Here is a 22,358-nt window from a genome sequence, read left to right as displayed (position 1 = left end):
CCATCCCACGCTTCCATGTCCCAGTACTAGCCCATTCCAGTGCCATCCCTACCCCAGTGCATCTCCGTCCCACAGCCAGCTCAGTCCTAGGTCCTCCCCATACCCCACACCCAGCGCCGCCTATCGCAGTACCACACACCCGACTCCCCACATCCCAACACACCGCTACCCCCTATCCAGTACCGCCCCGCTCCCGGTCCCCAGCCCCAGCCAGCGCCGCCTCCCCCGGGCCGGGGCCGCGCATGCGCTCGGGGGCCCGCGGGGCTCGCAGCGCTGCCTGGGCTCCATCGCGAGGCCCCGGAGCGGCGGCGGGGCCGGGCCGCGCCGCGCCGGGCCGGGCCGGGCCGGGCCGGGCCGGCGGTGAGTGAGGGAGGACGGGGGTCGGGGCCGGGCGGGGGCACCGCCATCTTGGGGAGGTGGGGGCCGGAGCGCAAATGGCGCCGCCGGGCCGGGGCTGCCGGGGCCCCGCGGGGCGGAAAGTGCGGTTAAACCCCCAAAAGGGGCAAAAACACCGCAGAGCCGCCGATGGACGCCGGCAGAACGCGGGCCTAAGTTCTTTGCACGGTTATAAAGGCTTTACAGTTTCTGAGGTGGTGGTTGCCCAATTTTGACCGAAGAAGTTGAGGAGAAAATTTGGGTTATCCCGCCTGGGCGCTGCTCCGGTGAGACTCCTCGGGACTGTGACAACTCAGAAATATTAACAAACACAAAAATCCAGTGCAGCAGAAACAGTTCTTGGAGACCTCCGGAAAACCAGAAAGATTTAAGTTTGAAAACAGATTTACAGGACGGAAAAAACCAAAAAACCGTCAAACTTTCTGGCAGCAAATTCAGAGTGCAGAACTCATGGAATGGGGAATTTGGGAGGGGAAGTCCGCGCTGAATAAATAGAGGGATAAATATAATAATTGAAAAGTATCGATCGGCTGCGGGTAGGGGTCGGTGTGGGACAGTCTGAGTGATGCTTGGTGTCAGGAGAAGGGGATTGGGACAGTTTTATGGGCTCCTGGTGCTGCAAGGAATCGGATTAGATTTATGCTATGAAAACATTTAATTTATTCAATTACTGCCCAGATAAATTTTTAAAAACAGCCTGTAACTGGGATTAAGGGATAAAGAGCTCTGATATTTTGTGCCAAATTGTAACAGACCTTTTAGGTTTGTGGTTTATTATATAGTAGGACACAAGTCAAAAGGAGGGAAAACAGACTTGGTGCTTCAAACTTTCCTTCCCTACACAACAATGAAGAGCAGTCTGATGTGGTCTAATCAGCGTTTTGCTTCCTCAGTTTATGATGTATAATCTACTTAGATTATACGTTTTTGAGGATGGGAACAGTCTTTTCCTGAGTGAGTATTCCTGCTTGGCCATGGGAGATATGTAATAATGATTAATAGAAGTCCCCAGGGTAGTCTGCTGGATTGCAGTTTTGCAAAGTAATTACAGATGCAATTAAAACAGAGGATGTTTTTGGCCTCTGTGCGCTGGTTTTGCCCTGAAATTGATTGCACCTTATATTGCAAGTAATCCCATTAAAGCTGAACGTGTGTGAAATGAATTGTAATTCCCGGTGAGTGCTGGGGTGGAATCAGAGCCCAGTTTGAGCTGCTGAGGAGAGCTGGGTACAACTGCTGGGCAGGTTGTGCAGGGCCAGCTCCGTTTGTTTTGGCCAGAGGTGATGTATTCTGTCTTGAGGGTTTCATTGCCATAATGAGCAAGTTGCAGGAGGGTGAGTGGGTACACAGCCAGATGTACTCTGCAGACCATTGCTGCCCCACTGGCTCCTCGGGACCCAGGGTGTGTTTTCCTTGCATCAGCCATGCTGTTTGTCAGCAATTTTATCACCATTTCTTTATTTACTGAAATTTTAAGTCTTCACACTGATTTTTAAAAGTAGCATTGTGAATTTATTTGAAGCAGTGTCTGCAGTCTTACTTTAAATGTGCTTAAAATTGTGTTGGTTTATCTGCAGGAGAAGGTCTGGCTAGCCCTTATCTCACTTCCATCTTCATGCAAAGTGTTTAGTGCAGATACCTCTGGAAATGCTAATATATTCCATTGGTGTTGAGGGGGAAGCTTCAGTGTAACCCCTTTGTCCTTTGCTGGTAGTTTTTGAGAGATGACATGTGCTGCAAGCCTGACACTGGGATATGGAACCAGGTCCTCTCAGGATGACAATGGAGATCCTAAAATCATGGAATACCCTGAGTTGGAAGGGATCCACAGGGATCGTCGAGTCCAAGTCCTGGCACAGGACACCCCAAAAATCCCACTGTGAGTGTTGTCAGACAATAAGGTGTGGAGTGTCCATGCCTCACCTCTGGGCAGGAAAGTGTTCTGGAGGCCTAAATCCTATTTTCAGAATTGCACAGTTTGAATATTAAGGAAATGTAAGTAAACTGGATCAAAACCAGATTGACCCACAGCAGTGGGCATTTACAGTCTCTCTGTGAAATTACAAGGTGATTCATGAGTTGTAGTGTTGGTTCTTCTTCCCCACACACTGTTTTCTCTGTCCCATATTTTCTGTAATTTTTAATCTATTTCAGCTTTTCCTCAAGCCCTCCAATTGTGCTGCGTGGGCACAAGAGCAGGAAGAAGGAGACACAGTGAGATGAAAAATCAGATTGAAGACTTGGGGGAAAAATGACCAAGTGAGTCCTTGTTAAGGAAGCCTGGCAGCTGCACACTCCTGCACGTGGAATCAATTAGCAACCAAAGCCAACAGAGATCTGACCAAACCCTCTTTCTCCTAATTAGCATCATTCACTGTGCTCCACAGGTAAGTTGTGAGGGCAGATGTGCTTTGCTGAATTTGGCAGATTATTTTCCAGGGAATGGTTCAATTTACTGGTAAAATACTTTACCCCCAAGGAACAGATGTTTTATTGCTGGGTTTAGCATCTTTTGGCTCATCTCCTGTTTGTTTTGTTTTGGTTTTTAAATTTCTGATTGAATCCAGCAAAGTGATGGGATAAATGCATGGTAGAGCTAAGCAAACAGGTAGAGGTTGTATTCATGAATCACATAGGATTTGTTTTGACAACCCTATTTATGCTGTAGCTTTTAAACTTTTTGAAAGGCTGGGAGAATTGGTATTGTTCAGCCTGGAGAAGAGAAAACTTCGAGGTGACCTAATTGCAGCTTTCCAGTGCCTGAAGGGAACAAACCTACAAGAAAGCTGGAGAGAGATTATTTACAAGGGCCTGGAGCAACAGGGGAAGCAGGAGTGGCTTCACACTGACAGAGGCAGGTTTAGACCAGATATTAGGAAGGAATTCTTCTCTGTGAGGGTGGGGAGGCTCTGGCACAAGTTACCCAGGATAGCTGTGGCTGCTCCTGGATCCTGGAAGTGTCCAAGGTCAGGTTGGACAGGGCTTGGAGCCACCTGGGATAGTGGAAGGTGTCCCTGCCCATGGCAGGGGTTGAGGCTGGATGAGATTTAAGGACCCTTCTGATCCCAAACCATTCTAGGATTCTGTGATTCTACTTTGGGTCACTCCTGCAGAGCATGAAGGTTTTTAAGGTGTATAATTCCTGTGTGGCTCCAGGTGAAGTTCCGAAGTGTGTTCAGGTGTTGTAGTGATTACAGGTGATTCCCAGGGACTGGAATTAGCCGGTCTGTGGTTTCAGGCCTGGAGGAGTCATTCCTGGGGCTCCCAGCTGAGCCCTGTGGAGGTTTGTGTGGGGCTCGGGCAGTGGCCGGGTGCCCTCACCAAGATCCACTGTTCTTCCCAAGCAGGACCAGGTGAGAGTTGGGGAAAGCAGCTCAGTACCAAAGGCTCTTAGCGAAAGCCATGAAACTGGATGTGCACTCTGTTTCTGCTCCTCTCTTTCCATAAAGGAACAGAAAGCATTAACTCTGTGGGCATGGAATAAGGTTTTGTGCCTTCTTTTGCGTCCTTCCCAGCCTGTTTGGAATAGGTCAGAATGCTGTCCAGCATGGCACCAAGTGCCTGCGAGGTCAGGAGGGAGGAATTGCTGTCACACGGCTGTCATGGTGTCACCCAAAACTACAGAGAGGCAGCAAGGTGGGTCTGCTGGCAAAGGGGAGCAGTCACACTCGGCAGGGCAGCACCGTCAGGTGTGTGATGAGTGTGCTCTGTGGGAACGCTGGAATGCTGGCTGGTTTCTGGCATCGGCAGGGGAGGGGCACACATTCAGCAGCCACAGCCTGTGCCCATGCTTTCCTTCTGACTGCTGAAACAGATACGTGTGTTTTTGACACAGCTGTGTCAGCAAACCAAGATGAGCAGCTCAAAGACTCCCAACAGTGCTTTGGGCTTCGTTCTAGGATGAGCTGCTGGTTTAGAGTAAACTCACACTTTTGCTGTCTGATCCTATGAGCTGATTGAAGTCACATTGCCATGGTGCTGTTTATTTGTCTCCCAGTGCAATAGCATACCATAATCCATATGTTATGTGCTTAGGGGAAACTTGGAAGGGTTATGTTGTACAAATGAGCTGGACAAACTCCTGAAAACCCAAGTACTTCATCTTGTGATCCTGTGGCAGAACCTAGACAAAAAGTGTTTGCTTCTCCTCTATACCAGCCAAAGAATCCCTCTCCCTTCCTAGACCCTTTTCCCACTCTAATCTTTCAGAGCAATATTTTCCTTGATTTGTAGTTAAAATGTTTCCTTCTTTATGGGAAACAAAAATTAGTAGGAAATGCAATGGGGGAGCTTGAAACTCCTCAGTTCTGAATTCTGTCTTTTTTACCCTTTGCTGACATAGACAGTCTCTTCACCCCATTAAATGCTTGCTGGTGGCTCCTGGCACTTTCTTTTGAGGCAGTACAGTTTTGGTACAGTTCCATTGCAGGCTCTGAAGGTTCATTTCAGTTCCTAAGTGATGAGGTTCCTGGAGATGAGGCTGGGGTTTTATTTGGTGATGGTATTAGTTCAGCCTTGCAAAATATTGCTTGCCTGAGGTGAGTAATAGGTTTTGATGGGTGAGTAAAGCATCATCTGTCATCGTCACAACCAAGTACAGGCGACGTGTCTGTGTCTGAGCTCCAAAGTGTTCTGAGCAGTTCTGAGTTTAGCTGTGCTGCAAGGAGTCATGATGGGGTTTGCGTGTTTCTGTTTAAAGTGCAGCTCTGTTCTTCACTGATGGCACAGAAGAGGCTGGCAGATGCCACATGCCAGGTGTCAGGCACCGCTGCAGAGCTCCCAGGAGATGGGAGCTCTCAGAGCCGGTTCGCGCTGAGAGGAGCAACCTTGCTCAGCTCCTGCCCTGTTTCAGGGCAGAAAGGTGAATTGTAAATCAGTTATTCCCAGAACAGCACAGTATCAGATGGTTCCCTCGATGCCAGGTGCTTCTTGAATTGGATTTTGCCTCCTGGTCCATGGAAGCTTAGCCAGAAGTGTTGCAAACTTCAAGTTAATACTTGATTTACAGTGTTTGGGTTTATTGCACCATTGCATTCCTCACCAGAGAGAGACACTGAAATCCTCATGTCATTGGAAATGATCCTGCAGCATCTGGAATGGGATTTCTGTTGAAATATTTATCTTTCCATCAAGTCTCATGGTGTTTATAGAAGTAGAGTGACCCCCCCATCCACCCATTTAGCCTTCACACTTATTTTGAGTGACCTTTTACTGTTTTTTCTTCTTGGTTTTTTTGGGGGGATTTCTTTTTAATTTTTCATCTCCTAATGAAGGTAAGATGGATGTTAAAAGCCAAAGCTGGTTTTCTACAGTAACAATGAGGTGGTTTCCCAAGCCTGCACTGGTTCAGGGGCAGAAATGAGATCAAAACCTGAGTATTTCTGACCTCTTCCTGTGGATTCCCTGTCTAAAGATAAAGCATAGAGGTCTGGGTGGAAGCATATAAATTAGGCTTCATTATCTCTGCCAGCCTAGCAATCATTTATCATTTCATAAATCTGAATCTGCAGCTTAGAACTGAATGGCTCATCTCAGTTTTGCAGTATCTTCTTTTGCCTTAAGGTTTCTGAGACTTCAAATGCTAAAGATGAATAGAAATCACAAACTGGGACAAATGAGGAATGTTTGGGCCTTACTATGGTTCTTCAAAATGTTTCATGTTAGTTTCTGCTTTTTAACTGCCCAGTTTGCTTCCTTTTATTGGATTGTCTTGTTTTTATTGCAGATTTTACTGATAAGGGAGCATTATAAAAAAAGTGATTTCTTTATTATATTTTTCTGTGGGTTCTACTGGATTTATAAAATGCAGAGATGAGAAAGACCAATTATTTTATCAGGCCTTCTCTGGGTAAATTCCAGATTATTTTCTTCATTGTGATTTTTTACAGCTTTCTTGGCCCAGTTTGAAGTAAATTCTCAAAGTTAATTACTTCTGTCCAAGTAACTTCCAAACTCCTTCTCCCAGAGGGAGCTTTGTAAATAATCTTGGTGCTTGAGCTTCTTTATTTTTAAAGTCTTGTTATAAATGATCAAATCTGCAGCCAAATTTATAAAAAATTAACAAGGATTTATTAGATCAATAACAAAATAGAATTTCGAAAAAACCCCCACAGCCAAGACAGTGTCAATTCCAGAATTTGGCGCTGGGTGAACCTGGATCCGACTGACAGAGTGCCAGCGTTTCCCCGGTGGTTCGCCTGGACTGTCTCATGCAGCCAGCTTATATCCCGTGTATTCTGCCTGGGGCTGGAATGACAGAATGTCCTTTGTGTCCCTTCACATGTAGAGCTGGACCATATAGATATAAAAGCCAGTCCAGGTGTCCGGATGGCAGCCTTCTTTCACATGTAACCGAGTGGTGCCGGTGGGTGCTCAGATGGTAGATGCAATCTGCTCCAGGTGCAGGTTCTGTGAACGGCTCAGACATTCCTGGGAAGTCGACACTGATGGCCCAAGAAGGTTTCATTCTTAAGTTAAGGGACATGATATTACCTTAATGTTGTCTATTGTCTGGGAATAGAAATAAGACTCTGCTCCCAGCCAGGGTGGTCAAAGACATGAGTTGGATTTTACAATAATTTATATACATATATATATAGCATGAATTAACTCTAATATATGTCACAGTCTGAACACAAACAATAAAATCTAAAAGGGGTGGGCTTGCCCTTGTTGACACTGGCGACCAAACATTTGCTACAAACAAATGTTTATAGATGTACAAGGCTACATCAACTATTAATGGATTCAATACCACCCAACACAAGGCTCATTGAGTCCAATTCCTGCCTCTCCCTGCAGCCGTGGGGATGTGGGTGTGTTCTGTGACCCTGAACATGGACACAGCCACAGGTGTTCCACACCTGCAGTTCCCATAAACCAGTGGAAGCTGGGGAACTCCTGCAGAGGTTATCCCAGTTATATTTCCTGTTGCCATTTGCAAACATCTGTCCTGCTTTTAGCCCAATTAAAATAATCATAAAGAGCTGAAGTGGTACTGAATTGGAGCTGCAGGAATGCTGAAGTGTCCTGTGTTGCCCTGCATGAGGAGGTCTGTGGGTCTGCCTTTGGTTGAATTATGCTCACACTGAACCTGTAGGTAGAAAGTTGAGCACCTGGAAGGCTTCAGGTCAAGAATGTAATTCAGGGGCAAACAGGGCTCTCATGAATCAAAACCAAGGTCTGATGGTCACAAACCTGGGGTTCTGTGTTAGAGGAGGGGGAGTGGCTGTTAACATTTGCAAATGAAGGTGTTCAGCTGTTCTGTTCCTTTGTGCTGAAAACAAATACACAGAATTGCCTTCAAGGCTGCAAGTTCTGAGTCTTGGGGAGGAAAAGATTGATTTCAAATGAAATAAATTTGAGCTGAAGAAACTTGAGAGTTCTGAAAAATCAGGTTGTTGTTGTTACCACATCAGGCATTCAGAATCAGGTCCCTGATTCTGTGAGCCGTGTTCATAATCTTCCTTTTCTTCCTCCTCCTCCCTTTGAGCAGTGGGGAAGGGTTGGGGAGAACCTTAAGCTATGAGGAGACAATTCTGCCAGCAGATGTGGATAAACCTTCATGCTTGGGGTGTTCTGAGATCAGTGGTCTACACTCCCATAAAACGTGGAATTGGTCCATTGACTCCTTTGGGTTATTTTGCAGTGATGTAACTTTTGCCCTGTGTTGAATCCAAGTCATTACACTTCTGCTCCTTACCCAGCAGTAACATTCCATTGCAGAAACAGCTTCACTTTTATTGATTCCTCCTAATAGCAGAGAATCAACAAAGCACCACATTATTTATTAGACTGAAAGACACCAAATAATAATGTGTTTTATATTAGATGATCAAGTGTAAGAGCCCTCAGTACCTTGGTTAGTGGGTCTGGTTGGAATGTTCAGCTGGAACACAATAACTAGCTGCCCAGAGAGCTGCTTTGTCCTTAAGATGCCAAATATATTTTTTTTTCCTGTTTAATCCTTTTTCCTCCTCTCTCTTCCTGCTATATCCTGCTATATAGTTCTTGCACGCACAAAATGCATTTTTCTTTAATACCATTCAAGAACATCTCTGGAAGGACAGATTATTTCTGGAGGGTTTGTATAGATTTCATATTAGCAAACCTGCTCTACTGAGCTCTGTTGAGTAAAGGAAGATTCAGTTCTGATAGTAAATTCTGCATTTCCAGAACTTAGGAATGAGGGATAGAGCTGTGGGATGAAACTGGAGGTTCCCCCCATGATCAGCCAGGCCTCACCCTCAGATCAGAGACTGTTAGTAAAGATGGTCGTTGTTTTTCTAATACAAATTTATGTGTTCTGGGATTGGGGTTGGGGCTTCCCCAGTTCACCTGGCCACAGATGCCCTGTGAGATTTTGGCAGGAGGGAGCCCCAGCCTCTGTCTGCACCGGTTTGGGCAGAACCAGAACTGTTCATTCGTGTGCATGGGCGTCACTGCCCTGGAGACCTCTGCTCCTGCAGTGCCACGGGCACCTTCCCGGCTCCTGGGCACAGGAACTCTGTCTGGAACAGCATGTGGAGTTTGGAGATCTCCTTCCACTGTCCTTTTGCCATGGCACTGAGCTGTCCCATCAGCCTCAGCCCCTGAAATCTGCACCAGGATGCTGCTGCTCCTGAAGTGTTTGAGGGAGATGAAGTGGCTGGAATCCTGCAGGAAGCTGAGTCCACTTAGAATTATAATTTCCTCAGAATGGGACATTTCACTTCGTGTTGAAATGAAATGATGCTCTGTCTCCTTGGGGCTGCACAGAAGGACGTGAGCCTTTCAGAAGCAAGTCCAGCATCTTTGAAGCTTTAAGAAATACAAGCTTTAGATAAAGAGAGGGAAGAACATTTGGGATGAAGCTTTGATAGGGTACTAGAGGCCAGGAAGCACACAGGAGTGGAGGACAGAGGGGGCTTCTCCACTCAACAAAGGAGCCCTGTTTCAGAGTGAAGCAAATGCTTTCAGACTGAAGTTTCAGTGAAGTGCAGATGGCTGAGAAAAGATCTCAGACTAATGAAGTGCTTGGAATAAAAGCTTTGGAGCAGAGCTTGCAAATGCAACCACCTTTGACTTGCCTCTTTCATTCTGGAGTTCAGTAGCTCCATAATGCACACAGTAAAGAAGATCAAGGAGTGGGTAATCTTTGCAGCTATTTGCTCATCAAAAAGGTGCTTTTTGTAGTTTGATTTTTTTAATGCTTGGTTGCATTTGCAGATCAGGAGTAATAAAAGATGCATAGTGACACTATTTAACACACTTCAGTAATTTTATCTGGACCACTAAAGTGTTCCTGCCTGGCCTGTGTTTTAAGCTCCAAGGATGAATCTCTGAAGTCTGCCATGTATCATGCCTTTTCCAAAGCTGCCCTCTGTGTGTCTGGATGAGTCTTCTAATTCTGCATCTGGATGTCCTGTGATGTCCTTAGCAGGACAGGCTGAGTGTGTGCAGGGCTGTTCTAGAGCAGGGATGACCCCTCCCTCCTTCCCAGCTCTCCTTCCTCCCCTTAGTGGCAGGGGAGATGGGAATGGGGGTTATGGTAAATTCATCACAAGGTTGTTTCTTTTGCTGCTCAGGAAGAGGAGTCAGAATCCTTCCCTGCTTCAGCAGGGAATTCCTCTCGTGGGAGACAGTTTTTAATGAACTCAAAGTTAGTCCATCCCATGGGCAGCAGTTCTCCACAAACTGCTGCAACGTGGGTCATTCTTCCCCGGCTGTTCAGCATCACTTACTTTGTAAATCACCAGTTTCCTTTGATTAAATCACTCACTGTTTCAGCAGAGAGCTCCCTCACAGATAATACCAAGGAGTCATTAATGTTTGAAAAGACCTTTAAGATCATCAAGTCAACCAAGATGTTCCGGAAGGTACTATTGGAGACCAGTGCTCCAAAATGAAAACATTACCAATAAAAGGGGGTTTCCTCTGCTGAGGTGGTGTGGCAGCCCGCAGGCGATAGTTACTTCCCTCACAGTGGGATACTGAGTGTCAGTTAATGAAAGTTTGTAAAGGACTTTGGCAGAACTCATTGCCCGAAAGGTGTTTTAACATTTTAATTTGATAGTTGTCTTTTTCTTTACTTCTGCAGTGCCAAGACAAGCTGTGCCCTGCTCTGATTCCCAAACCTGTGAGCAAATGGATTGCTTTGAGAATGGAAAGATTTGTACTCAAACAGGCTCCCAGCAGCACAGGGAGAGGTACATAAATCCCAGATTTTCCCCATTTTTTGTTTGAAAACATTTAAAGGGAGTATGGTGTTGCTGTGGGTAGAATGAACCTGTCAGACCAAGTGTTACAGTTCTATATCCAGGAAATCCTGCAGACACCTTTAATTTCTTCAGGTCCTCAGCCCAGGCCTCCTCATTCCAAGAGATTCAGAGACACTGGAAACAGTGCAGGAATAATGTTTTAATTTTATATTGTTTTTAATTTTGGGTGTTTAATGATATCAAAGACATTCCAGATGATTGCAGAAACGGGAAATAATGGAAATCTTACTACCAGCAGTGGCTGTCAGGTGGCTGATGCTGGCAGACCTGTCAGACGTCTCCGGAGGAAGAGAAGATTGCCTCTGGATTCGGAGGATGAGGAGGAAAATGCATATGAGGATGAGGTAAATGAGGCTGGATGTACTTCCTTTAAGGAGAGCTGTGAAAAGCAGGGGCAGTTGTCTCAGAGTTCCTTGTGCAGTGCCAGCTGGGCTAAGGGAGCTTGCTCTGTACCCAGGGAATGGTCTGAGTCTGATCCTGATTTACATCAGTGATGGGAATATCTGGTCTGAGGAGTCACAGGGGTGAATGAATAGCTCAGGTGAAGTGAAAGTCAGGAGTTCACAGTAATAACATCACATGTCTCCAGAATAACTACACTCAAATGCTGTTGTGTGATATTGAAGATCAGTGTCAAACCACAGGGTTCGTTTGGGTTTTATTACATATTTGCATGTACTCTCACTACACCACCAGAAACCTGTATTAGTGGTGCATAAACAGCAGCACCTCAGTCCTGAGCTGATCTTTCACTCAGTTTCCTGCAGCCCCTGACTCCCTCCTGGGGCCCTGTGTCCTGCTCCTGCCCATCAGTGCCTCTCTGAGCCATTTTATGTTTATTCACATGAGGGTTCTGTATGGCAGAACAGGGGCAATAAAGCTGCCGCCTCTGCTGTCATGAGCAGTTTAACTCACTGTCTTGCTCAGCTTTTCTCTGGGATGTGGGTGAGGTGTTTTAAGGGGTGGATGTTTTCAGAAGTCCTTGCAGTCTCTCTCTTCCCCCTTCTCCTCGTTCTCATTAGAAACTGTCCCCCGTCCCTTCTGGGGAGTGTTTGGCAGGCAGCTTTGTCTGGCACATTTTGCCTGGTTTTGGTTTGCTCTGAGAAATGACAGCCTGGGAGGAATCAAGCCCGAGTTTGCAAACACACAGAAGAAACGGGAATGAGGGTCGGGCATGGTGTGTGACACAGAGAGACCACATTGTTTGCGGTGCTCATCTCTGACAGGAGTTACTTGAAGCTTCTGCTTCCTTCAGGGCTTCATAAATTCCTTTTTCCCCCTGTATCCCTTCCCTGGCATAGATGCATGTAAGAAAGGGAAAGGAAAAAGTGCTACAGTAAGGCTGCTGATGTGAGCAGCAAATCCTGCATTGCAGAAAGCAAATCCTCTGTATTGTAATGGAGATTTTGGTCCTGTGCTGCTCTTTAACATTTAAATGAACTGCAGTAGCATATATTGAATAACTTGTAAAGCACTTTGGGATACCAAGCTCAGCGTTATCTGTGTAACATTCCCACCTGCTGTCCTTCCAGGATTGTTAAAGAGACAGCAATACTGGCTAGTAGTCCTTTTAGTTACCTGTTACATCCGTGTTGTACCTGCATTGTGAGATGATCAGAGGGAAGGAAAAACAATCTTGCTAAACTTCTTTTTAACGTATCTGTGTCTAGGAGAAGAATAAATCAAATAATATGAAAAGCCGCAGAAACACTAAACCAATAAAACAAGGTGAGCTAAGCTCATAGTCTCTTTTCTTTAATGTTTATAGATTTTTTTTTTAGTAGCTATTATAAAATGAATAATAACAAACAGACGAATAAAGGACAGGAGAGCTCATTTCACATTCAGAACTACTTATTAGGTCCATAACCCTCTTACCACTGTCAGCTTCAGAGGTGTATTAGCTGGAATATCCTGGATTCGCCTGCATGATGGACATAGGGTAAGGATCTGGAAGGAGTCAGCTTCATCCAGAGCTCACTGAAGATAATAAGAATCTTTTTTTCATTGACTTTGGAGAGCTCCAGCCACAGCCTAGAGTGCTAAGTCAAAAGTAAGTTGTAAACGTGATTGATTGTAGACTATGAGTTAAATGTATTATATACCTTAAATCAGTCAGTATGTAACTGGGGGGGAGAGTTTTAATATACATTTAGAATGTAATTTTCTGTGTGTATGACTGTGGTTCTACCAGAATGAATCCAAGTTGTTTCCATCATCTGGGAGCTGCCTCTCTAGTAGATGCATTGTGTTATTAGGAGGTTATAAAATTTGTGTGTATATAAAAAAATATTGTGAAGTTAGCAAAAAATCACTTGGTTTTAAATTTATTTTATTTTAGGCTTATTTTAGGTATAAATATGTGTCTCTCTGTGCTGCCTGTTAGTTTGTATTTAACCCCTTGTTCCTCTGTGAAATGTCAGTAGAAGGACTTAATTCCCACAATTTTAAGTTATTCTGTCTTGTCCAGACTTTTCCTTGGCACGTTTCCATGGGCAGTTTGCCAGCAGTCCAGGTGCCACAGTTCATTTGACCTGTGATACAGTAAATTTTCATTTCTTGAGGAATGAGCGCAGTTTTCCTATTGCTGGAATTTCCAAAAGCAAGCGAAAGCAAAGAAGGAAAGCAAAACCTTTCCTCAGAAGTTGAGTAACACTACCTCTTCTGGGGTGCCACAGCAAACATGGGAGGAGAAGGAGAAGAGAGGAGGAGAAGCAGAGCAGGAGGCATCAGAGAGAAGCGTTCATTTTCTTGTTGTTTTTGATTAATTAGTGCTTCCTGGAAAGAAGAAGGTATGGAACTGGTCTTCCTACTTGGAAGAGGAACAGATGCCAGCTGCTCCCCAAAAGCTGTTCAGAGAGGTTGGCAGCTTTTTTCACTCTCTTGCTGTTTTTCTCAGGCAACATCACAGGATTACTGGCAGTCACAGGATTATCAGCTCGGTGGAGGTGGGGCTGGAGACCACCCTTAAACTAGCAGTTTTATTTCTGACTTGTTTTGGTACAAGTAGGCCAGGGAAACAGGCATTTGCCCTGGGCATCTCATCCCAAACCAGGGTGTAAAAGATGCTGGTTGAATCTCACAAATAAGCAGCAGCTGTTTGGATCTGCTCTCCTCTGCACCAGTGGGCTGTTGGGCAGCTTACAAGACCTGCTGTCTGTCACATGTCCTGTGGGATTGAGCAGAGCCCTCCCAGCCTGTCCCTGTGCTGGTCAGGCAATGGTGTGGGCACGCTGGGGAGTGCCAGGAGGGAGGGTGGGCTTGTGGCAGTCACATGGCAGTGCCAGGGGCTGAGTTCAGCCTTGGTGAAGCTGCCTCTGCCCCCCAGTTAAATGTGCCTCTCCCAGTGAGCTCTTCAGAGCCCAGGGCTGTTGGTTCTTCCAGAGGGAGCTTAAAAGGCTGGTCCAGTCCTCCACTGGCTCATTTGCAGTCCCAGTTCAGGGTGCTTTTAAACTCTTACTGTATTTCAACTGTTTCACTTGGATTAAGACTGCAGATAAATGAAAAACACAGATGTTTTCTGGAATAACTGTAAAACTGAGCTGCAGATCAAGCCTGCCTTGTCCCTTTCACCATTTGAAGTTGACAGGTTACCTTTTGGTGAGAGTCTGGACTGACACAAAGTGATTGTAGCTTTCCCAGCTCTTTAATTCTGCATTGAGCTGGGAAGGGGATTCTTCTGTAGAGCTGAAGAGCTCATTTCTGCATCTGCTCAAAGATGTGTTTGTAGCTAATTGCAACAGTGCAGTGGTTTTGAGAGATTAATTAGAATAACGAGTAAATGTGAAATAAGGTGATGGTGCTGTTACTGATCCCTGAGCCTGCACCTGTCTGTTGGAGCCACAGTCACTTGGAGTGGGATTTTCTTCTCTGAGTTGAGCATTTGAAGCCTGAAATATAAAAATTGAAGCCTTAAGTATGTTATGACTGCTCTGCAATAGATTTTGTCTTTAGGAATTAAAAACAAATATTTCTTTCCCCCTCACAGTATCAGTCATTCCCACAAGGCCGAAATGGATTTAAAGTTGGAATGAAATTGGAAGGGGTGGATCCTGAACACCCCTCTCGATACTGTGTTCTCACAGTGGCTGAGGTAGTTGCTTTTCTTGTCTTTGGTTCCAAAAGTCCCATGTACATCTAGAATAATTTATTTTTTCAATAAAAAGTAGAAACATAAGAGTAATTGTACTTTAGTTAGTTAATTAACGGTGACACTGAAGGAAAGGTGTTATGTAATTAAGGATTTTTGCCTGAAATCCTACTGGCAGATTTTTGCACCTGTAACTAAGAATAGCAAACCTATTAATTGCCTGTAGTGAACAAGTACGAAAAAGAACAATGCCATGAGGCCCTAAGACTTAGTAAATATAAACAAGTCAGAGTGCTGTTATGCAAGCTTCAGTTATGTGAAATCTGGGTTGATTTAAGTTAACATTTGATTTAAGTTAAGATAACATTTGATTTAAGTTAAGTTAACATTTAAGTTGATTTAAGTTAAGTTAACATTTAAGTTCTGGGGCTGCTTTTGTACCCCAGGAATGTTTTCATGGCATGGAACAGGGGCTCAGGGAGGTTCCACTGGCCAGCTCTATTTCCAGCTGTTTGAAGTGGGGAAAGAGGAGCATGGAAACTGGGAGAGCAAATAAGTTAAAATACAGCTAGAGTTTCTGAGAAATAAACGAGACCCTAAGTTACTTTCTCCATAAGTGCAAATATGAGGGAGTACAAATATGAGTTTTGTTAGTGATTATTTTTCTCCTTTGTGACAGGTGATAATCAGTGATAATCAGAGCTTCTTTCCCTGTAGGTCCAGGGATACAGGATACGACTGCACTTCGATGGTTACCCAGAGTGCTATGACTTCTGGGCTAATGCTGATTCCTCTGACATCCACCCTGTGGGCTGGTGTGAAAAAACGAGCCATAAGCTGCTCCCTCCTAAAGGTATGACAGAAAATAGAGTGGTGTACAAGAAACCATAAATTCTACTAAGATGTCCTGGCTCTGCATATTTCATTTTTAGTGTGATTTCATTGTGGAACTCAATCTGGGGGGCTAAAGGGGAGAGGTTTAGCTAACACAGTGACTCACAAAAGAGCAAAATATCTTCTCTGTGATATTCCTAAAGACTGACGTTGTTAGTTACAGCAGAAACTCTGGATTGAATGTCTCGCTGTGCTTCAGAACATACTTATTTTCTGCATTCAGTTCTTTCCTGCATTCAATTTCCTAGAAACATTTGAAGGTTGAGATTAATGATTGGACATTATGGTGAAAAAGAGAGAGCTGGTTTAGCTGAAAAGCACATCCACCGGAGATCATAGCAGGGCAGTTTTCATGCAAAGTTCATATTCTTTCCAGGTAATTTCCATTTCTGAAAAACCCACCAGAATGTACCAGGGCCATGTAAAACAATCTTTTTTTCTCTCTTCCTAGGTTTCAAGGAGGGAGAATTTAATTGGACTTCCTATCTGAAGAACTGCAAAGCTCAAGCAGCTCCAAAAAGCCTTTTTAAGACCCTCAGCAGTGTAAGTGGTGATACGGAATAGAAGTAGTTTCAGTAGGTCTGGTGCTAAGTGAGTTTTGACCAGAATATTTATGTGGTTTTAATATTCTTATGTCAGAGGTACAACCATGGTACAATCAGATGGAAACTACTTCCTGCTGTGTTTTATTTTTAAGAAGGAAAATTAGTACAATTTTTCTTTCTTTCCCCAGTCACTGACTTTCTAGAGAAAGAATTTGTATTTCCTTCCTCCTTAATGCTGGAGGAAAAGATTTACTGAACCATTTATTAAATATATTATGACTGTCTGTTTTACTGTGCCTCTACAGACAAGATATTTGTGTCACTTTCATGTAATTTAATAATTTCCAAAATAATTTCTGGTTTCCAGCAGCATGCTCATGTGTGCTGTGGGATTCATTATGGGGCTGTGGATCTTGAGCTTTTGTCATCCTTCCCCACTGATGCTCTCTCAGTGGCTGTTAACCTCAGTTCCTGTGAAATCCTCCATCCCATTCCATGTTACTGGGATGGCACGAAGCCCACGAGCTGCTGGATTGGAGGCTGGCTGCACGTGGACAGTCACTGACTCCAGTAGGATCAGGGCCCAGCTCTGCCCTACTTCCCACTCAGTCACTTTGTCTCCTTGAAGACTCTCTTGACTTTTCCACCAGTAAAACAGAATATGCAATGCCCATTACTCAGCAAATCGCTGCAGGGTGTCTCAGCCTGGGAGGCTGCAGTGCTCAGTGTACCTGGAAATGCTCATTTTTGAGCCACATTAGGACTTTTTTAGTAATAGTCATTGCTAGAACTTGTGGAAAATCCTGTCTGCAGGCCTCTTGATAGTCACTGTAGTGTGTTTTGTTATGTGGGTTTTGGGGTCAAAGGCGTTTATAACGGGGTTTTTAATGGCTTGATCAAGAATGTGGCTGATTTCTCTTTCCTGGTGTCCTGTTCCTCAGCCTGTCACACCTTCTGGGTTTCGTCTGGGAATGAAACTGGAGGCAGTGGACAAGAAGAACCCGTCCCTGGTTTGTGTCGCCACCATCACAGACATGGTGGAAAACCGGCTGCTGATCCATTTCGATAACTGGGATGAGAGCTATGACTACTGGTAAGACTCTGTTTCTGATACATGTCTGAAGGTAGACTGGCTTTGTTTTAAATGCAGGCCCTAAAGTTGGGAGCTTATATCAGTTTTCAGGCATCTGAATAATTACTTGGGGTTTTCACAAAGAGCCAGTTGCCCAGTAGTTCCCTTCCTGTTTGGGTGCTGGGCAGCTCAGTGCAGAACCAGTGGGGGTTGCCTGAGCTGTCTGGGAAGCACTGGAGGTAAGAGAACTTGCGGTGCCTGAAGGGGTTCTGGGCAAGCTGGAGATGGTCTTTGGACAATGGACAGAGGGACAGGACAAGGGCAATGGCTCCCCACTGCCAGAGGGCAGGGGTGGATGGGATGTTGGGAAAGAATTGTTCCCTGGCAGGGTGGGCAGGCCCTGGCACAGGGTGCCCAGAGCAGCTGTGGCTGCCCCTGGATCCTTGGCAGTGCCCAGGGCCAGGCTGGACGGGCTTGGAGCAGCCTGGGACAGTGGAAGGTGTCCCTGCCATGGCAGGGGTAGAACAGGATGGGCTTTAAGATCCCTTCCAACCAAACCATTTCAAGATTTACTTTGTATTTCCCTTTCTTTTGGGACAGCTTGAATGTCTTGAAAACCCAGTGTTAAGTGTTCTGACAAGGCACTGCTTGTCTTCTACACCATGATCACACCCACCGAAAGCATCTGCTCACCCAGCAAAGGCTTATCACGCAGCATTTGAAATCCTGCCTTTCTTTTTTCTTTCCATCTGACTGGTGCCAACTTTCCCTCTTTGGTACAGGTGTGAAACGAGCAGCCCATATATCCGTCCTGTCGGCTACTGCCAAGAAACTGGAACCCCACTGACAACACCACCTGGTAGGTTGCAAGTGAGGCTTACTTTCTGCCTCAGCCAAAAAACCTGCAAACTATATCTTCCACATAATTACATATTTGCAAGTTCCAGGTTCACTTCAGAGCTCTTTACTGCCTGAACAATATTGTTGTTCCTACTTTTTGCCACTCAATTTATTGTTGTTTCATAGTTCATTGAAGAAATCTGTCTTGTTTTGAAAAGACAGGTGTCTGCTGAGGAGGGCAGGAGACTCTCTTGAAATGAAAAATGTAAACCAGCCCCCTCCAAATTATTGTAATTTTGAAATTAAAGGACCCTCAGGCAAATATATGGGAGCAGGAATAACATTTATTAGGGAAAAATAAAAATTAAAAGAAAATATAAAAATGCAGTAATACAAAACAAGACTGCCAGAGTGAGAGCAAGCCCTGGCACGCTGTGGGTCAGGCTGGGGGCACAGCTCCATCCCATGGGGGCTCAGCCCTCCTGCAGTGCCAGCTGTGGCTCTGCTGCAGCAGGATCCTGCACAAGGGGGGAGTTTTCCTCTGCAGCTGCAGGGCTGCTGGAGATGGGCCTGCTCTCCCTCTGGGAATGCAGGGCAGGAGAAAGCTGCTCCTCTGGGAATGCAGGGGGCAAAGGCTGCTGTGCTGCTCCAGGCTCAGATTGTATCCAGGTAGGAATGCTTGGCTCCTGCCCTGGGCGCAGCATCTCCCCATGGGATGATGGAATTGGATCAGCCCTGCAGGGACACTCAGTGGCCATGGACAGCAGAGATCTGCTGGAGGGAGGATGGGCTGTGGGAGAGAGAAAGAAAACTGCCCATGGACAGCAGAGAACTGCCCAGCTCTGACAGGTGGGGACAGGACACACAGCCCCAGACATATCTTGCAAGCTAGGACAAAATGGAACAGGGTTTGGTAATTTATAATTGAATTTGATTTTAGAAGAGAGAAAGTGAGAAAGATTTCCAGCATTTCCTTCAAGGTGAGTTGGGAGAAAAAGGGATCTGTACCATGATTTCCTATATGGAATTTCTGGAAATCACAGAATACTCTGGGTTGGAAGGATCCACAAGAATCATTGAGTCCAACCCTTAAAGGAATGGATCATACAGGGATTGAACTATGACCTTGGCATTGTTAGCACCATGCTCTAATGATTTCCTAGATGGAATTTTTGAGAATTAATAGCTGAATCCACATCTCTTTCTGCTGTACTGGAATTTGGTAAAGGAAGAGAATGTTGGTAAATGAAGAGAGGAAAGAACGTACAGAGAAACCAGTGTTGTTTCCAGGCCTTGGAAGTGCTCATTCAGCTTAAGAATAGCAAATGTAAAAGAAATTAAGCCTGACATTTATCAGACTGACAGCCCTGCAGCAAAAATTCCTGTAGCTGATGTGTTCCAGGTTCAGTGGAGCAGGAAGCACTGCCCAATCCCTCTGCATGGGGGGAATTAGCCTCAGTGTCTTCACTGTAGATGTAGAAGGGGTTGTGAACGTTCCCTCTCAGCAGCACCACATCTGTCCCTGCTCCTGGAAGGTTCAGCAGGGCTGGGCTCTTCAGTTTTCTGCTCATACCAGGATTTCCTGTGCCCCCACAAAACCTGCAGCCAGTTCTGGTCTCTCTGCTGAAGGACTTAAATGTAGTAGTTTGCAGACTGTGTTCTGCATTTAGTCACTGCACCCTCCTGCCAAAAAGAACCTGTCCTGGGGGTAAACATTACCACAATAGGAAAAATGTGGAGCAGTTTCTTAAACGTAATTGCCAGGGAGAGACATGGCACTGTTGTTAGAGCAGCACACCCATGGAGCCTTTTCTCTCCAGGCTGCTGGGTTTACTCAGCCTGGGTGAGCGGGCAGCAGGAGAGGAGAAGGTTCTGCAGTCTTAGAGGTGCTCACACACAGAGTAGTTAATAAAACAGGAAATTAACTTGGTAATGCCATTGCACATCACAGAATCATCTGACTAGCTCACAACTGGAGTTTTCTTTAGAGGATAAGAATTGATTAAGCTGTGCAGAAGTGAACTCGCCAGGGTTCAAGCTCAGTGTAAAATTGGGGAACTGGCAGAGCTGCTCTTGGTGCTGAAGGTGGTGGGTAGGAGCAAACAGGCCACTTTGCAGCACCATCCATTGTAAGTGATCATTACAGTGTCACAGAGCTGCCTTTTTGCTGTTTGTAACAGTAAATGTGGGGGGTTTCTTACAGAAATGTTTATTCTCTGCTTTTTCAGGTCACAGGGATTCCAAAGCCTTCTCATGGGAGAAGTACTTGGAAGAAACTAATTCCCAAGCAGCTCCTGCAAGAGCCTTTAAACTGGTCAGTGAATGTCTTTGATTGCTCTTGCTCAGGTGCTGTTATCCACCTTTTTTTGCTGGAGGCTTTATTTGAGCGTAGTTCACCTTGTCTGTGCAAGGAAGGTGAAACTGTGGTTTACTTTGAGTTAAAGATGAGTTTAAGATCTTTGAGTTTAAGATGAGTTTAAGATGAGTTTAAGATCTCAATGCTGTTAAAACAAAAACACACAGCAAAATACAAGATTTTTTTGTTTTTTAATACTATGGAAGGCTGTCTTGGAAAGGATTTTTGACTAAGTATCTTCAGTGGCTCCATTAGCAGATTTAAGGGCAGAGCCTTCAGTCCACAGTGGCTTCCAGAGGTATGTGGGAAGTGCCTGATAGAGGGCACAGAGAGGAGAAAGAGTGCAGTTATCTGGAGTCTCCTCTACATGAAGTTTTAAAAACCTTTCTGAAATTCACCTTGCAGTTGTGCAAATCTGTACTTTGCTGGCTGGTGAGGCTGGAATTAGGTAGAGAAGGTAGAGAAGGTCATATCAAGAATTTATGTCTGCTGATACAGATTGTATTCCTTCTGGGGAGGAGCCAGCTGTGCCCTCCACAGAAATAAATGTATTAACAGATGAAAGAGCATCTCAGCCAAACCCCTAAGACTATCTTGCAGACTCACTGTGAAGGTGCTTCTCTCAACCTTGAGACAGTGAGCTTTTGTTTCTTTCATTGCAGTTCAGTGTGTTTATCTGGAGTCTCACTGTGAGCAGAAACAAACTGAAAGCCTCTAAAAGGACTGTACTTTTAATTAGATTTTTTCCCTTCCACGCTCTTGGCTCACCTTGCTAAACTTTGCAATATGTTTAAAAACTCTTCTTTGCCATCTTGACACTTGTCTTGGTTCCTTTTTCTGAAGTGGGAGTTGCAGGTTAATACCTGCTGCCCTCCTGTGTATTTTTGTGGAAAGGTCTTTGGGACTGAGGAGGAAAAGCAATCAGGGAGGCCTCAGATAAGAGAGGCAAAAATTCAGCCAGACAGGTTTGATAATTGCCAGATTTCAGCAGGTGTCCACATGAGGTCGGTGCGGGCTGCAAAGTGGTGTTAGGGAGGTGGAAGAAGTTTTTGCCTCTTCAGAGAACTGTAGGACTTTAACTGGAGTTATCTGCAGCACATCCAAAACATCCCTGAGGTTTCCCATAGCTGGGAAGTTCCTTGGAGCCAGGGGCAGGATGAGGAGTGGAGCCTGTCAGTGGGACACAGTTGTTGTCCCCCAAGGGTGGACTAAGCTTTTAAAACTCCCAGCCTAAGTCCTCTGTAAGAGCTGCCATTGTGGCTTCTTCCCTCATATTTTCAGGGTCTAAAGTGTGGTGAGAGATGTCATCTGAACGTAAGAGGGCTTTGCTCAGGATAGGGAGCCTGTTCAGTACTGAGAAACTCCCTTCTTTGGATTCTTCTGAAGGGAAGTGTCTTCCCAAGCGGCAGACAGCTGCCTTGTCTGCCTTCTTTCCTGTTTTCCAGACATTTCTGCAGCCATTGTTCTACTCCTTCAGATATCAGGTTTTGAGAGAAGAGTAGAAAGACCAATTCTGGCCCTCATGAAACTCCAGAGTGCAAATTAGCATCTAAAACTGTTTCACAAAGGAGACAGAAAAGGTATTTGATATATCAGCAGTTAGTAGGACTCTTTCAAGATCAAACCTCGTTATTTTTTCTGGCTTGGTTGGATTGAAGTGCAAATAAATGGCAAAGCTATTGATTTTTTAAAAATAATTATTATTATTCCCGCTAGCAATTACAGGAAATCAGTACATAAAAATGCGGGTTGAGAGCCAGAACAGGCATTTCTCACTGAATTAGCTTTTAACAATTTTAAAGAGCTGTCTTATGTAGTCTGGAGACACAGGTGATCAGCACAAATAGCAGGTCTTGGGTCTGGATTTCTGCCCTCTCCACCCAAAAACTCAGGAGACAGCTCCAAT

At 45.0% G+C, this 22,358-nt stretch overlaps 1 protein-coding gene across 9 annotated transcripts in view; it reads left to right on the top strand.

Annotated features, from left to right (window-relative positions):
- The first annotated feature begins 260 nt into the window (after nucleotides 1-260).
- The window catches only part of LOC311163627 (lethal(3)malignant brain tumor-like protein 3), a 43,230-nt gene continuing 21,132 nt past the window's right edge, over nucleotides 261-22,358 (top strand). For 5 of the 9 annotated variants that reach the window (XR_014616794.1, XM_084222636.1, XM_084222635.1 and 2 more), the window contains exons 1-12: nucleotides 261-360; nucleotides 2,551-2,783; nucleotides 10,475-10,583; nucleotides 10,891-10,999; nucleotides 12,326-12,383; nucleotides 13,428-13,516; nucleotides 14,644-14,748; nucleotides 15,463-15,598; nucleotides 16,091-16,182; nucleotides 17,126-17,277; nucleotides 18,039-18,115; nucleotides 20,325-20,410. Coding sequence is in view for 8 of the 9 variants with exons in the window: in XM_084222636.1 (XP_084078762.1) it covers nucleotides 10,522-10,583; nucleotides 10,891-10,999; nucleotides 12,326-12,383; nucleotides 13,428-13,516; nucleotides 14,644-14,748; nucleotides 15,463-15,598; nucleotides 16,091-16,182; nucleotides 17,126-17,277; nucleotides 18,039-18,115; nucleotides 20,325-20,410 (966 nt within the window). In the remaining variant the exon portion in view is untranslated. Of the gene's footprint in view, nucleotides 361-589; nucleotides 663-2,550; nucleotides 2,784-10,474; nucleotides 10,584-10,890; nucleotides 11,000-12,325; nucleotides 12,384-12,571; nucleotides 12,709-13,427; nucleotides 13,517-14,643; nucleotides 14,749-15,462; nucleotides 15,599-16,090; nucleotides 16,183-17,125; nucleotides 17,278-18,038; nucleotides 18,116-20,324; nucleotides 20,411-22,358 lie in introns of those variants that run through there. The other 4 variants (XM_084222634.1, XM_084222632.1, XM_084222638.1 and 1 more) reach the window with 4 other exon arrangements.

Source organism: Fringilla coelebs, assembly GCF_963513975.1.
Source record: "Fringilla coelebs genome assembly, chromosome: 28".
NCBI classification, from domain to species: domain Eukaryota; kingdom Metazoa; phylum Chordata; class Aves; order Passeriformes; family Fringillidae; genus Fringilla; species Fringilla coelebs.
Note: the sequence above shows the minus strand (reverse complement) of the source record. Positions and strands in the feature narration are given on the sequence as shown.